Here is a 15,565-nt window from a genome sequence, read left to right as displayed (position 1 = left end):
GAGAGAACAGATCATGTTTTCTGAAAATGCGGATTTTTTTTTTATCGGGGCTCCAGTAAAGGGAAAAAATACCGGCTTGGTCGAATATTTTGATTCTGCTTTCGTATATTTTGACCATAAAACGCCGCTCTTAGTCGGTTTCGTCCCGCATTTGATCAGTGTGGTTACGAAGAGTTTTCGTTACACTAAACGCTCGTACATCATTAAGCAAATGAAAAAAAAAAAACACATAAACTCAATAGCGTGGAAAGATAAAGATTCTGCTCCGAAAGCCTTTCTAAACGAATTGAATGCTGCACAGAGTTTGATTTTCCGAACACTTCTAATTTTCAACTGATATCTGCGATTATTTCAATGTATCGTTCCTCCACCAGCTGCTAATGAATTGCATGGTCCGACAGCCGGCCGATATAATGTGCGTAGTAAAAATGAACCGGCCGGAATACAAGCAATCGTAATGAGTCGGAATACATTGAACGTTTATTGTTTAATTACCCGTTGAAATGGCAGATAAATAAATAAAAACGATTGTGATTTTGAATAAAATATACAGAGGTATACCTCGCTATCTATATAGCAAATTAATGGTAGATTAAGTAATCGAGATGGTTTTATCCTCTATTAGTTCATGGAGAGGAGTGTGTGCGTATGTGTGAGTGAGTGAGTGTGTGTGTGAATATATTTTTCGCAAGGAATACACACCAACAATGGCTTCCATACATAAACGAATAAATGGATTAAATTTGGCGTATAATATAATTTATATGTTAATTAGGTTCAAATAAATCAATTGCAACGCGAATCATCATTAATTTGAATGAATGATAAATTGAGTTAGTCGCATGAATGGATGTATGCTTATGTGTATGAGGTGCTCGTGCAAAATAAACGATTCAAAATGGATTTTCATCATCAATGAAGAGTTTTTTTTTTGTTCTTTTTTATCTGCATTTTTTCGCTACCATCATTCGTATTGTGTGTGTGTTTTTGAACACAAAGGTGCGTAGACGTCTAACTCAAAATCGATTGATGTACTCAAAAGCATCAATCTTCTCATCTGTCGTATATTAGCCGAGTAAAAAGGGCCTCTAAAATGTATAAATTTACAAAATTATCAAAATTTCCAACAAAATGCTACACACAAACTCTGTACAAAGTCATGTGAAACGGTTAGTGATGATTTGAAGTACGACACCATGCATCAAATGACAATGGAGCATTGCTTTTGAAGCGATTTATATATTAGGCAAATTTTCGCTTCGATTCAAACCGGGTGAAATGTGAATGAGTGCATAACATCAAGTAAATATATAAACGGTCTTGATATCATACCGTCAATACCGTCCGCTTTGAATGTCACGGTTATTTTGTTAAATAGGAAAACAACAACCAATTTTCAATCTATTTTACTCTGTTACAGTGGTTCTCGTTTTCATATTTGAACTGATTGAAATATTGACACTCAATTGACTGTAATAACAAAAAGCGCTGCTATGTGTTGCCACTTTAGAAGCTATCATTGACTTGCAAGGTGGACGGTTTATATCAACCTTTGATGGATCGCCGATAAATTTGAATTCGTTTTTTCCTTCATTAATTGAAATTCATGTGCGATTTGCTGAAAAATCCCGTGGAAGTTGAAATTTTGGCTGATAGAAGTCCATGGTTATTGTATTCGATTTACAAAATTTGCATTTTTCTACATTTCTCTGAAAAATCATGGATTAAAAAACCCGCAAACTATTTTAAAATACAAGCAACTTGCACGCGTAAAGAGTTTCCTATATAATCAAAGATGAAAGAGAAGTTTACAGCACAAATAATCAAGTTTCTGATAAAATCCATTTTAATGAATCTCATTAAGGTCATTTCCCATGTTATGGTTCACTAAATCTCATTCATGCTACTAAACACAGTTATTAAATTTTCACTGGAAACTTTTCAGTTTGAATTTGATTTCCAAAAACTTGGACTATTCATTTTCATATTCATCCTAAATGTGTCAATCGAATGGATGGTCAATATATTGGTATCAATATCGAGTGCTACACGGAGAACTAATCTGAAAACTGGACCGAATATTTGAGATTTAGCAACTATTTTCATTAATTTTCTCTTTATTGTTTTCTCCGTTTAATTTATCTCAACACTTTAATAAAATCAAGTATGAAACTATTGACAACACAGAAGATACATTCACAATCAGTACGATTGGGAAATCAACAAGAAAAACGCCACAACTCCATTTATTCTGTGACTATTGAAGAGAAAAATCTACAGTTTTTTTTTTATCGCAACAATTCAAATACGTATGAAGACGTATTCAGAATTAATGCAATTGAGTGAGAAACAAAGCCATAGTTTTCAACAAATTAATACTTATTAAATGAACAACACTGTCCCCTTTAAAAAAAAACTATACATATATTCATGATTGATGAATAACAAAAAAAAAATTGTTTTTAGAATTAACGATATAAAGTCGATATCAAATTGGACCGTTTGCCCCTGTTGCTGGATAATTTGGCAAACACTTATGAGAAGAAAATGAAGTCATACGTAAACGGTAAAATGTGACAATCTCCAACAATTTTAAATTCTGCAAACTTAAACTTGTTTGTATGTCATACTCTTTTTATATAAATATCATTCAATCAGAATAGGAAACCAAAATGAAAACTGTACATCGAATTTAAAACCAATTATAGTGAAAATGTGAAGAAAAAAAAATCGATAAATAAGTTTAAAGAAAAACATTGTTGACAGTTTCAACTTGAAATATTTTATGAGACAGAAAAAAAGTCTCAAATTTTATGTTGATTTATTTATCTTCGATTGAAATAGAATTTATTCACAGTTCCCCAATCAATGGTATCAACAACAACAACAGCAACAACAAGAAGAAAAAAAAATTACCTCAATGTACGTTTTCACATTGATTAATACTATGTTACCGTGGAATACAAGTATGTGGTTGAAAACGCACGCAAATGATTTACCAAATCTATTCTGTTGTATACGAAAGAGGGTGAAAAAGAAAGTAACCGACTAATGAGAAGGCATAAATCTTTGGAAAAACGTACATTACTCTTTCCCCAATTAGAATAAATCGTATTATTTTTCTGATTTTTGGTTTGCCGCCACCAATCTTGAATCTAGATAAATATAAAACCAAAATAAATGAGCAGCATAAAGAGATAATCATTATGGATAAGATATACTTAAGATGGAAACCCTATCGATTTTATTCGACTTCGATTAACAAAATGCAAATATGTGAGCAGATATAGAGGTGCAAATAATGGTGTAAAGTTGGACTTAACTAATGTAATATATACATATGCTTTAGATAAGCTAATTGGGAAATACAAAACAGATTTCATACATAAACGTGTTTCTGTTTACGTATGTTGTACGGTTTGCATGCCGAAGAAAAAATCGATAAATTAAATTCTATTGATTAAGATTTAGCTCATAAGGTATGTGTAAGTAAGATGACCGAAATTATCGGATCCGCAATGGAATGGAATTATTTTAATTTATTGGCAAATCCCAATCAAAGAACACTACACCAATGTATGCGCACGAAATTCCATATTCAATTACATATATATTTGTTAGATAAACCATGTTTGAGGTTGGACATTAACTAACCATAATCTTTTGTTTTGTTGATAGATTTTTTTTTTTTCAAATGATTATGTTGTTGCAATAAGCAACTACAGTTCATGTTGTTCATCGAATGATGGCAATTGAATGATAAAAAAAAGGCCTGAATTAATAGTCGAAAACAAAAACAATTAGCGATAAATATAAATTTAAACGAGGCAATTAAAATTTAATATTGTATAGTAAATTGAATAGAAAAATATTTATTGATTATAAATAATAACAAGAATAGCTATAAGTTCCTACAACTACACTCCATGGATATTCAATATATTCAATAAGGACAAAGTAACGTTTTGGTATGTTACATCGTAATAAATAACACATGTTTAATATGAATGGGTGAATACTTGGATAGAATAGGTGAACGAGGAGTTTATCCATGCTTCTTTTTTGACTGAATTAAAAATCTTTCAAAGTCGATTCGAGAGGCGAAAGGAATAGGTGGATATCTATAGATAATTTTAAATGTATGATATTGCATTTATTTTTTTGTTCCAATAATTGAGGTGGAAGTAGCACAGGTATTGTGCACCATATAGATTAAATAGACACACACACATTATTACCCGTACCATCATGTTGTACAATGTGCTTGTGCATGCACCTATATTCACAAAGGCTGGTTTAAATTTGTCAATGACCTTCCCGATCCTGGTCAAGATAACTACAAACACCAACGAACGTGATTCGTAGATTCCACAGATGCATAAAAAAGTGCATCGTCCCATGTCTCACGAAATAAATTTGAGTTATAGACAAAATCGTAGTAAAACCAATTATTGTGAGAATCCCATAAATATTATTTAATGAAATACAAACACACAAAAAAAAACAATGTATAAACACAAAAATAGCACCAACACATTCAATTCATCACATATATTGGATATATTGGAAAATGAGTGTAAATAAATATTATGTTTAACAAAACGAATGGTGTTTTATTTCCGTTTTCATCTTTCAGAGACGTATCTTATAACGAAGAGTATCATTTCTTACCCATATGCAAATACAGTGCTCTTCCAGAAAACTCAAGTTTTTCTGCAAAAACAAACTACTCAAGATAGTCTGACTTTGCAGGAAGATTGATTTTGATTCAAAACAAGAGTTCAATTACCATTTTGCACAGCATCGTGAAGCGGTGTAGAGTTATCGCTTTTCAAAATGTTTGGATCAACACCCTCATCAATCGACAATTTTACTGAATCGACATTGCCTAAGAAGAATGAAAACTTTAAGTCGAATGACACGCAAACATATTTCCAAGGAGTCTGTTACACTTCTTAATGGCCAAATGCATTGGAGTTTGTCCGTTATCTAGTTGAATACTCATATTCATTCCTTTGCCGATTAAAGACTCGATCAAAAATTCATTTTGGACACATCACCCAAATTATGATCATATCGAAGCTAAAAACGAAATATCATACTTTCGGGGTCTGTTTCCACTTTGTCTGACAAAAATACAGTCGAAAATTTCAAACCCGTTTCGTATTTTTTTCAACATGTTTTCTACGTCAAACTGGAAGAACACTTATTGCATAAACAAAACCTGTTCGATAGCGTCTAAAAGATAGGGAGGTACCTCAAAAATACACTTTTTGGATGAGTTTCTTCGTACGAAGTTATTTTTTTCGAGAAATATTGGGAATCTTTTCATACAGAAGCTCTTATGAATGATTTTTGGGGTACCTCTCGAACAAAAAATGATATTTTTATAGCAAAATGCATGAAAAACGTAATTTTTGTTCGAGAGGTACCTCAAAAAGTCAATTTTGAGGGTTTTCGTCTGGGTAGACTTCACATATTTTCGAGGAAAAATAACTTTGCGCCAAGACACCATCCCTGAAAAGCCTATATTTAAGGATTTTTTGACAAAAAGTCGATTTTTCAGAGTTGAAATCGAACCAACCGAATATGCGGCCAGAAATATGTGAAAACATCACTCGGTTTGGTCATGTAAGTACCCAAAATGTTCGTAAAGGATCATGTTAGATGTTCAAAGGCAGAAAAGGTAGAAATCGTTTGCTTTTATGTGTCAAACAAAAGCTCATGTTTGTGATTTGTTCATTTTGGCCTGAGATTTGCCTTATATGTCTGAATCCATTGTCGCCAAACTACATCCAAATCTGACAAGTAACAAAATGTTTCTACAGGTTTTGGCTACACAAGTCAAAAACTGAACAAAGGTCCACCGCCTGGGTGACCTGTAGAACGAAAAATGCATAAAATGTCGAAAAATTGCCATTTTTTCGGTCATTTTACGCTGTAACTGGCCCAGAATGCCTTTTCAATGGCGGCCCAGTCTTCTTTTTTTGAGGCGAACTAACGAATTCAGCCCGGCAATCGCAACAAAATCGACATAAAAATGTTTGGACCACGCTAGTGGATATACATTACTGTCAATCATTCATTGAATTGAGATTTGATGCTACTTTTTTCTTTGAAGACGAATGATTTCTTAGCTGAAATACAGTATCCACATATATTTTTTAGTTCGTTAATATTCTGGTGAATTAGTTATTTTCGATAAAGAACTTGTTTCATTTTCATCGTCGCTGTTTGACTGTCACTCAAACGTCGTAAACAACTCACATATACAATGACCATTTGTCAAGTCATTTCGCCATGCGTCGAAACTTTCACCACTTCTCTATATGGTGGAGTGTGCAGACGGCAAACAAATTTTCTTATTGCGTATATTTGAATTTTTTTCACATCTGATCACATAATTATGGAAACACATGTGTTGGATTCCGTTATATTCTGTATTTGCGTAATTTTTAAAATCGGAATTCATCACATTTTTTTCCTTGAAATTAACTTGAATTATTTGCCACAAATATAAAATGCAAAAAGTAAATATACCCCACTTTTCACCACACACTCATCCTTGTGATATTGTAAATGACGCATGACGCATGACGAAATGACTTCTACAATTAAGTTGTTAATGTGTTGGTGTGTTGTTACATATAACGAATAGTGTCAAATCACAACAACATTGAAATAAAAACCGACAGTCTAATCCTGAAACCCGTTCTTTGCATACATTGACATTTTAAATGAGTAGTTCTTTATGAATGTATTATCTATCTAAGGTTAATGAAAGCAGGAAAAATTTAATAATTTGATTGCCTTCACATTTATAAATGAATTGGATAACATTAATGTCTTTTTTATTTAGAATTGATGTGAATTAATCCCAGAGATGGAGTATATGTATATCAATTCGTTGTATTTACTGTACTCCGTACAGAACGGTACATATACATTGATATACCTTTGCGTTCGCTGTCACAAAAGTAGTAGCTAGCGCATGCGCTCAACGCGTTAAACGCAAAGGTATACGTTTTAGTATATACTGATACACATTTCCATACACTTGTGGTAAACGATGAACCATCTCTCATTTATCCAATAGATTTATTTGCGTCATTTCGTAGCCTATCTATTGAATCTATTGATCATTCAAACATAAATTTTGATTATAAACTATTCTGCAAGAAGACATATACCGACTTTGTGTGTATTGAATTCTCAAAAATAGATAAATCGTCAACGAAAAGATTCGGCAAACTCAGTTCGATTTTGGATTTGGATTTGGCAGCACAGAAACGATGATGCAGAGTATCATAGTAATCATTGCTATCGTTGCTTCAACACTTTTTGTTGGGGCGTCTAGTGCATTTCTTTCCGATGGTGTCGCAGAATTCAATTTTACGAAACTCTACGATGGAAGTGATGAATATGATGTTGAGTGAGTCAAACATTCTAGACGAGTAAAACCGTGATTAATGCTTACCATTTTATTTTTGTTAGATACAAGGTGGAAAAAAGTGGCAAAACATTTCATGGGAAAACTTCCAAGTTGTATGATAAACTGTATGCAATATTTGGCGCTGACAATGTTTTGTATTGGGTTGAATTTACAGAGGATGAGTACAACGATAAACGATATCTTACTAAAACAGTTCGATTAAGTGAGTTCATCACGTTTTCATAGAAATATTCAACGTTTTCAAAAATGCGTTGACTTTATTTCATTCTAGTTAAACGAAGCGAAAACAAATTGGAGTTCAAAGACAATTCTCTTGAATACGAAATTATTCTTGAGAGTGGATTCTTGTTTACTCAGCTTTATTCGACATCGTAAGTCGTTGCGATATTTTGTTGGCTTAATTTATGAACGAATTAATAATGACAAAATTATTATTTTTCAGGTGGAATCTGGAGAATATATGTTTTTCAAAATCTAACAACAAAAATCAAACGTTCGATTACGTGTGAGTATTTTGTGGAATTTGTTAAATGAATGAAAACAAACGGATTCTATTTCTTGTGATGTAGTATTTCAGCCAGAAATAATTCAAGAAAATATAATGGCACAACGTACATCGAATCGAATGATCCACATGTACAGCGAATTGCGGCTTCCGATGGTGGGTTCAAAGGCTTGTATGAAGTGAACTTTACAGATGATGAGCTCAGTTCCACGGACACATTTTGTAAAGGCATTTCAAAACTAATATCACGTAAGTGCATTGTTACGTTTTTTTTTCTTGAGCTATAACTTATGAATATATTCATGACTGTTATGATCGTTTCCCAGATATACAATGGCTGTCTCCAATTCAACCGATCATGATCGATACAAACCTCCTGAAGTCTTTGGCTGGTTGAAAATGGATGCAAACAACTTTTTCCAACTCCAGATGAAACAATGTTTTGCATGAAAAAAAAGAAAAATAAGCAAAAAAAATTATAGACACAATTATTCATGTAATTTGTCATAATTATTATTCGAGAACTCCAGAACAGAAGAAATAAATGATTGAAAATGAAGGAAACATTGTAATTTTACCTATGCGGAGATGTATATCGAAAACTGATGTCACAGGCCAAAAAAGATGTTTTAAATAAATATATATATATTATTATATATATACATAATTGTGTCACCAAATTTTCAGAATAAAGATAAAATTTCCAAAACCAGATACAACAGGCTTTTCTTTAGTTATTTCCAATTTTCAGACAGATTTTATTAAGAGCCACTGTGCCTCTAGTGCTCAGATCACAAATCGCTTGTTAGTAGCAACAAGTGGTTGCTCTTCATTCGTTAACATTTCGTCTGGAGGATCACTGCTGCCGAGATCAGCAAGCTCTAAGGTCATTTTGAGGTTGATATAATATTCAAGTCGTAAGGAACAAAACCGTTTCGTCAGGATACCGATTGAGGCATTCGTGAGAAATCTCTAAAATTCAAGATGTCATTGTTTTCAATTCTATCAGTCAATTTGATGATGTAATTTATCGTTGGAAAGTGGAAAACTTAGAGCGAATACAACATGTCTACTTTCTCTGGATATGCTCTGGTTCAGTCAATATTCACTGTCAAGGGCACCTCCGACCGGTATTATAACCAGATAACATTCGCTAAGAAGGAATGGGTAATTCCAGTTCAAGAAAGAGAATGGAGAATAAAGTTAAAAAGGCCACACGTCAATCATCGGACTAATCTGAGACCGAAATGCGAACCAGTTTTGTCAAATTTAAAGTGATAAAAAAAATAGGAAAAAAAATGATAAAATGAAACGAGTAAGCGCCATCAACACCAGATTTCATAATGAATATAGATTTGCATACCACTGAAGCACACAGAAAAAACTAGCACAAAAGCAAGTAGTCTTCTGTGTGAGCGATAACACCGATAGAATTTTAGCCTGAACCATTTGAAATAAAAGCAAAAGCAGAGCTGTGTGAATTCTTGATTTCAGTTTCAAAACGAATGTGGTTCAGTGAACATGTGGACTTAATTTTTCTAAATTGTCGGAATATTGTTGAGTACAGATATATCAGATATCAGATATCAGAAGTTTTCCTATTACAAATAGTAGCTTGACTCTGGAATAGTGACCCGTTTTAATTTGCCAATAAAGGAATTGTGTTTAAAGAAACGAAGATGAGCAAATTAATTGTGATCATATTACTTGTTACTGTTTCCTTTGCATTATCAATGTCAGTAGATATGAACATGCTCCGAACACAGGGTAATTCAACACATTCAAATTTATCATCTTAATCAATTTTGATTTATTTTGTGAACTTTTGTTTTCACACCACACCTGTCCAGAATCAGCAAACGTTACGAAAGATGAACTGTGAGTTAAACTATTAATTAGAGAATTAATATTCGGAACAGTTTTATTAGTTTTTGCGTTTTTTCAGAACCCAACCACCAGAATCTAAAAAAAATGAGCTTCTAGACGCTGTCGAACAGGGTTTGTTATTATGCAATAAGTATAGTTCCAGTTCGATGGAGAAAATGTATTGAAAAATTACGAAACAAGTGTTTTTCTCGCCTATAATTCAATCATTATATAGTTTCGAAGCAAACGGTTTAACTTTTTTATATTGTCACTGTTGCTAGTGGCAACTTGTCGTAAATTAGTTTTTCAAAAATATTTGTATCGGAGTTTTTGATTTGGTCTCTTATGCAATTCAGGTAATTTGGAAATTGTTAAAACTCTCATCGACCACGGTGTCGACGTGAATACTAAAACCAAGGATGGAGAGACAGCACTTTATTTGGCTGCAAGTTGGGGTGATTGTTGAAACTTTTACTCCCAAACACAAGAAATCTTTTAACTTTGTTCCTTTTGAAATTTAGGATATGTGGAAATCCTTGAATTTCTCGTCAAACACGGTGCCGACGTCAATGCTAAAACCAAGAATGGAGTGACAGCACTGCACAGAGCTGTATGGCGGGATGATTGTCTAAGCTCTTATTTCTAAACAGAAACAATCTTTTTATTCTGTTCTTTTTACAATCCAGATCATGCAGAAAGTGAAAAATTTCTGATCGAACATGGCGCTGACGTTAACGCTAAAACCAAGGATGGAGAGGCAGCACTTCATTGGGCTGCAAAACATGGTATTTATTTTGTTATCTAATACACACCATCTTAAAATATTCGCCTGTCTTTAATAACTTCTTTCATTATTATTTATATAATGCAATTTTCTTTCTTGAAAATGTCTAATTCCGAATAAAAAAGTCTGATTTGTCAAGTAGACATTTGTCGGTAGCTTCATTAGTACTGTGATTCGCGTAATTTGTTCTTTAAAATTAATGAAAATTAAATTGAGTTCATATTTTTTCGCGCTAAAAAACCCATACGACACGTTTATATTTGTATTAATGCTTAAGCAATGAAAACTTATAAAATATAGAAAAGAAGTGGAAAAAATGTCTGGTGACATTAACATCGCTGATATTTGACATGTTTTGTTGTTGTCATATGATTTCGCAATATGTCATAATATGAAATATTCCCTTTACAATTCAGGTGATGCAGAATTCGTTAAATTTTTTATCAAACATGGCGCCGACGTCAATGCTCAAACCAAGGATGGCGTGACTGCACTTTACTTGGCTACACAGAAGCGTAATCGTCCAAACTCTCACTTCAAATGCACAAACCATCTTTTTATTCGGTTCCTTTTGTAATTCAGATCATACGGAAATTGTTGAATTCCTCATAGAACACGGTGCCGACGTCAATGCTAAAACCAAGGATGGCGTGACTGCACTTTATTTGGCTACACAGAATCGTAATCGTCTAAACTCTTACTTCAAATGAACTGTTGTGATGAAAACATTCCCTCAGCATATTTGAGAAATGAAGCGAATCGTGGATTTTGTCTAAGAACAAAGAGCAACAACGCAAGTGTTTGAACCAAGGCGACACAGAGCAAATGTGAGAAACAAAGTGCAACATATCGAATCATGTTGCAGTTTAAAGCCAAAACTTGCTTTTTTGTGCTTTGTTTTTCAAGTTAGCATTGTTTTTCAATGGAGGCAAAACAAGAGACTCTATTGTTCGTCGGACATCCATGTTTCGTTTCATTCCTCAAGTATTCTGAGGGAATATTTTTGTCGCAACGGTTCAAATACACGGACAATTTTTTGAATTTGTTCCTTTTGTAATTCAGGAAATGCGGAATTCGTTAAATTATTCATCGAACAAGACGCCGACATCAATGCTCAAACCGAGGATGGAGAGATAGCCCTTTATTTAGCTGCAAAGAAGGGTGATTGTCTAAACTCTTACTTTAGATCGCGAAGAATCTCTTGACTTTATTCCTTTTTCAATTCAGGAGATGATAAAATTGAAAAATTTCTCATCGAACGCGGTGCCGACGTCAAAGTTAAGGCCAAGGGTGGAGAGACAACACTTCATTGGGCTGCAAAGTGGGGTGACTGTCTAAAATCTTGCTTCAAATACACAAACAATCTTTTGATTTTGTCCTTTTTACAATCCAGGTCATACAGGAACTGCTAAATTTCTCATCGAATGCGGCGCCGACGTCAATGCTATGGCCAAGGATGGAAAGACACCACTTTATTGGGCTGCATAGAGCCATAATCGCTTAAACTCTTACTTCAGATCGCGAACAATCTTTTCACTTTGTTCCTTTTTCAGGAGAAGCGGAACTTGTTAAATTTCTCATCAAACACGGCGCCGACGTTAATGCTCAAACCGAGGATGGATATACAGCACTTCATAGGGCTGCATTGTGGGGTGATTTTTTTTAAACTACTATTTCAGTTTTCGAATTCGGTGTAGCTTTCAGTGAAGCCTTCCATCATTTTCTCCTTAATATGATATCGCAAATTTCCATGTGCACATTCCATCGAATGTGGAGACTGGTGGAGACTACCGCAGTCACTTTTATTGTTCTTTTGACTTTGCTTCTTCTGCATTTCAGGTCATTTGGAACATGTGAAAATTCTTGTCGAACACGGCGCCAATGTCAATACTCAAACCAAGGATGGAGAGACAGTATTTCTTGAGGCTGCACGAAGGGGTGACTGTGCAAAGTCTTACTTCTAATCGCAAACAATTTTTTGATCTTGTTTCTTTTTCAATGCAGGATATACGGAAATTGTGAAAATTCTCATCGAACACGGCGTCGACGTTAATGCTAAATTCAAGGATGGACTGACAGCACTTTATTGGGCCGCCCTGGAGGGTAGTTGCTTAAACTCTTACTCCATATGACAAACCATGTTCTGACTTTGATTTTGATTCTATTTCCATTCAGGACGTGCGGAAACTGCTAAATTTCTCATCGAATACGGCGCCGACATCAATGTCAAAAACAAGGATGAAGAGACACTACTTTATTGGGCTGCACGGTGGGGTAATTGTCGAAACTTTTACTTCCAATCACGAAAAATCTTTTGATTTTGTTCCTTTTGCAATTCAGGACAAAATGTCGAATGCCTCATCAAACGCGGCGCCGACGTCAATGCCAAAAACAAGGATGGAGAGACACCACTCTTTATGGCTGCAAAATATGGTAATCGTGAAAACCCTTACTTTTAAACATAAACGATCTTTTGACTTTTCATTTTGCAATTCAGGTCATGTGGAAGCCATTAAATTTCTCATCAAACACAGCGCCGACGTCAATGCTGAAACCAAGGATGGAAAGACAGCACTTCATGAGACTGCATGGCAGGGTGATTGTTAACTCTTACTTTCAAACAAAAACAATCTTTTAACTTTGTTCCTTTTGCAATTCAGATCGTGCGGAAGTTTCTCAAATACTTATTAATAATGGAGCCAATATCTACGCTAAGGACGTTCGCGGAAAGACTCCACTGCAAGTTGCAAAAGAAACACGTAATTTTCCGAATCATTAGCTTAAATTGCCAACAATCTTCTAATTGTGTTCCTTTTGTAATAAAGATCATAAGGATGTTGTTAAAGATGCCGCTATTAAAATTGGGAATAAAGCTATGAATCACTAGACGTCCCATTCCTGCTTCGAGTGTTTCCCAATTTGAGTTAAAATTTTCTCAATTACGAGCACATTTCCCCGATTTTTTTGTCTTAATTTCTCCCAACTGTCATTAATAAATAAATATTGCATCAAATTTGCAACGAAAAACTCCTGAAATCAAACTAATACGCACAAACGCGCTGAAAATGTAATCAATATCTTTTTTTAATAAAAACATTTATCGTGAAAACGCTTCTTAGAATTTTAATTACGAAATGTAATTTCTAATGATATTGAATTCACAATCGAATGCTCGATCAAATGTATTCCAATTGCACTGTGATTGTTTTCTTCAAAATCAGACCTGTAAAAATCAGCTGTCGATCATTCTTGCAGATTGTTTGTCAGCAAAAAAGATTTTATTTCTTCATATTTTGAGTCATGTGAACTAAGTACAGCGGGTATCGAACAAACGGTAAGACTAAATATTGACTAATAACTCGAATACCTTTTGTCTAGAAAGCCAAACCTCCACACAAATGAGAATAAATATGTACAGAATATTTACTTGTGGCGGTGGCGACTGAGAACTGTTTTCATTTCAATCCTAATGCCAGTGGCTGAATCTGTGAAAATTTACATTTCCTTTGATCGCCAAAGCGAGATTCTTGATATCTTGATTTGTTGAAGATTTAGAGCGCACAAATAAACACCCTGTTAATGACTACTTTCTCATTGTTTTGTTCTAAGGAAGTCATCGCTTTTCGCGTTTTTTCAATAATTACTCGGATGTATGGCAGTTAATTATTGATTTTAGTGGATAAATCGGTGGAAAATTACATTTTCTAAAAAAAATACAGTTGGGATTCTCGATATCTTGATCCAATATAGAGTTATACCGCAAAAACCAGCTCCCTTGTAAATTTCTTCACTTGTTCCATGGTAGGTGATATTTTTGATAAAAATTCAATTTATAATATTTGTCTTAGTTTTCCCTTTAGGACTGAAAATTAATTCATTTTGATATCCATATTATTTATTTTAAATAAAGCAATTTTAAGATGACTGAGAAAGAAATGTCTGTTTTTCGTTACTAAATTTTACTTGCAAATATGTATTTTTATTAGTACTGTGGTTTTAATCTGCAGTGTTATTAAAAGGGACGCATTTTAATGATACATTACTGCAAACTTATTCCGACAGACACATTCCATGTAGTGTGCGAAAAGATAATTTGTCGTGGAACAACAAATTATGCTGAATTTACAAAACAAATAGATATCAAGAGCGTAGCGACCAAAATATCACCAAAAAAAAAACTAAAAAATGCGAAACGGCAAATCAATGACTGACTTTCAGTTTAGTATTAAGGGCAGACAGGAAAAGACACAAATAATGAATGACTAATACCACTCTAGGCAGAAAGATGAGATCGATTTCAAGCAAACAAATTAAATGAATATTTTAAAAGTATTTACAAAAGATAGTTTTATAATTGTTTTTTTTTACTTTTGTTTGATTATCATCAATTAATTGATTATAATATAATATTTTCTATTCATTCCTCTCGTGCCTTGAACCGACAATGGCCTACATTCAACAATAAGAACGTAACTACTATACAATAGAAAATATACAGATATTTTCATACTAAACTTGAAGAAAAAAAAACGCAATTTAAAAATGTAACCAGCCAAATCAAAATTAATCATTCATTTACTAAATCTAACATTTATGGAAAAAAATTATTGCCTTTTTCTTTCTTTTATCTACGGAGAAATTATTTTTTTTCTTTACTGGAATTAAAATGTAAATTCAAAGGAATATCAAAGTCGCATAGCAAATCAAAAAAGGTGATAAATTGTAAGAGGGATTCGTCCTGTTTTTTACACTATATACTCAATGAAAAATAAAATCAATTAATTTATCCATTTTTAATTTGGTTGGAAAGTTGTTGGAATTCGTTGAATTTTTTCTCCGTTTTAAACGATTATCAAATCTGCATCAAATGGTTCAGATATTAGCTGTTGATCTTAAGGGCGGTTCTCACTTTCATCGATTTGATTTGAAAATCAGTTGTTTACTGTTTGTAACATTT

The 15,565-nt window shown here is 33.5% G+C and overlaps 2 protein-coding genes across 2 annotated transcripts; both read left to right on the top strand.

The window, feature by feature from the left end:
• Nucleotides 1-7,084: 7,084 nt before the first annotated feature.
• Nucleotides 7,085-8,575, top strand: LOC129576220 (uncharacterized). The gene is made up of 6 exons (XM_055460929.1): nt 7,085-7,432; nt 7,495-7,655; nt 7,725-7,824; nt 7,896-7,958; nt 8,023-8,207; nt 8,285-8,575. The coding sequence occupies exons 1-6, from the start codon at nt 7,293-7,295 to the stop codon at nt 8,353-8,355; spliced, it is 720 nt and encodes a 239-aa protein (XP_055316904.1). The 5' UTR covers nt 7,085-7,292; the 3' UTR covers nt 8,356-8,575.
• Nucleotides 8,576-9,368: 793 nt separating this feature from the next.
• LOC129576238 (putative ankyrin repeat protein RF_0381) lies at nt 9,369-13,662 on the top strand. Its single transcript, XM_055460945.1, has 16 exons — nt 9,369-9,725; nt 9,809-9,836; nt 9,904-9,956; nt 10,181-10,279; nt 10,346-10,468; nt 10,511-10,609; nt 11,671-11,769; nt 11,836-11,934; nt 12,126-12,260; nt 12,448-12,546; nt 12,613-12,711; nt 12,784-12,882; nt 12,949-13,041; nt 13,106-13,204; nt 13,269-13,367; nt 13,434-13,662. Exons 1-16 carry the CDS (start codon nt 9,638-9,640, stop codon nt 13,493-13,495), a joined length of 1,473 nt encoding a protein of 490 aa, XP_055316920.1. The 5' UTR covers nt 9,369-9,637; the 3' UTR covers nt 13,496-13,662.
• Nucleotides 13,663-15,565: the final 1,903 nt, after the last annotated feature.

This window comes from Sitodiplosis mosellana, unplaced genomic scaffold (assembly GCF_009176505.1).
Source record: "Sitodiplosis mosellana isolate CC-2019 unplaced genomic scaffold, AAFC_SMos_1.0 Smas_scaffold_6181, whole genome shotgun sequence".
In the NCBI taxonomy this organism is placed as follows: Eukaryota; Metazoa; Arthropoda; class Insecta; order Diptera; family Cecidomyiidae; genus Sitodiplosis; species Sitodiplosis mosellana.
This window is presented reverse-complemented; position numbering and strand designations above follow the sequence as displayed.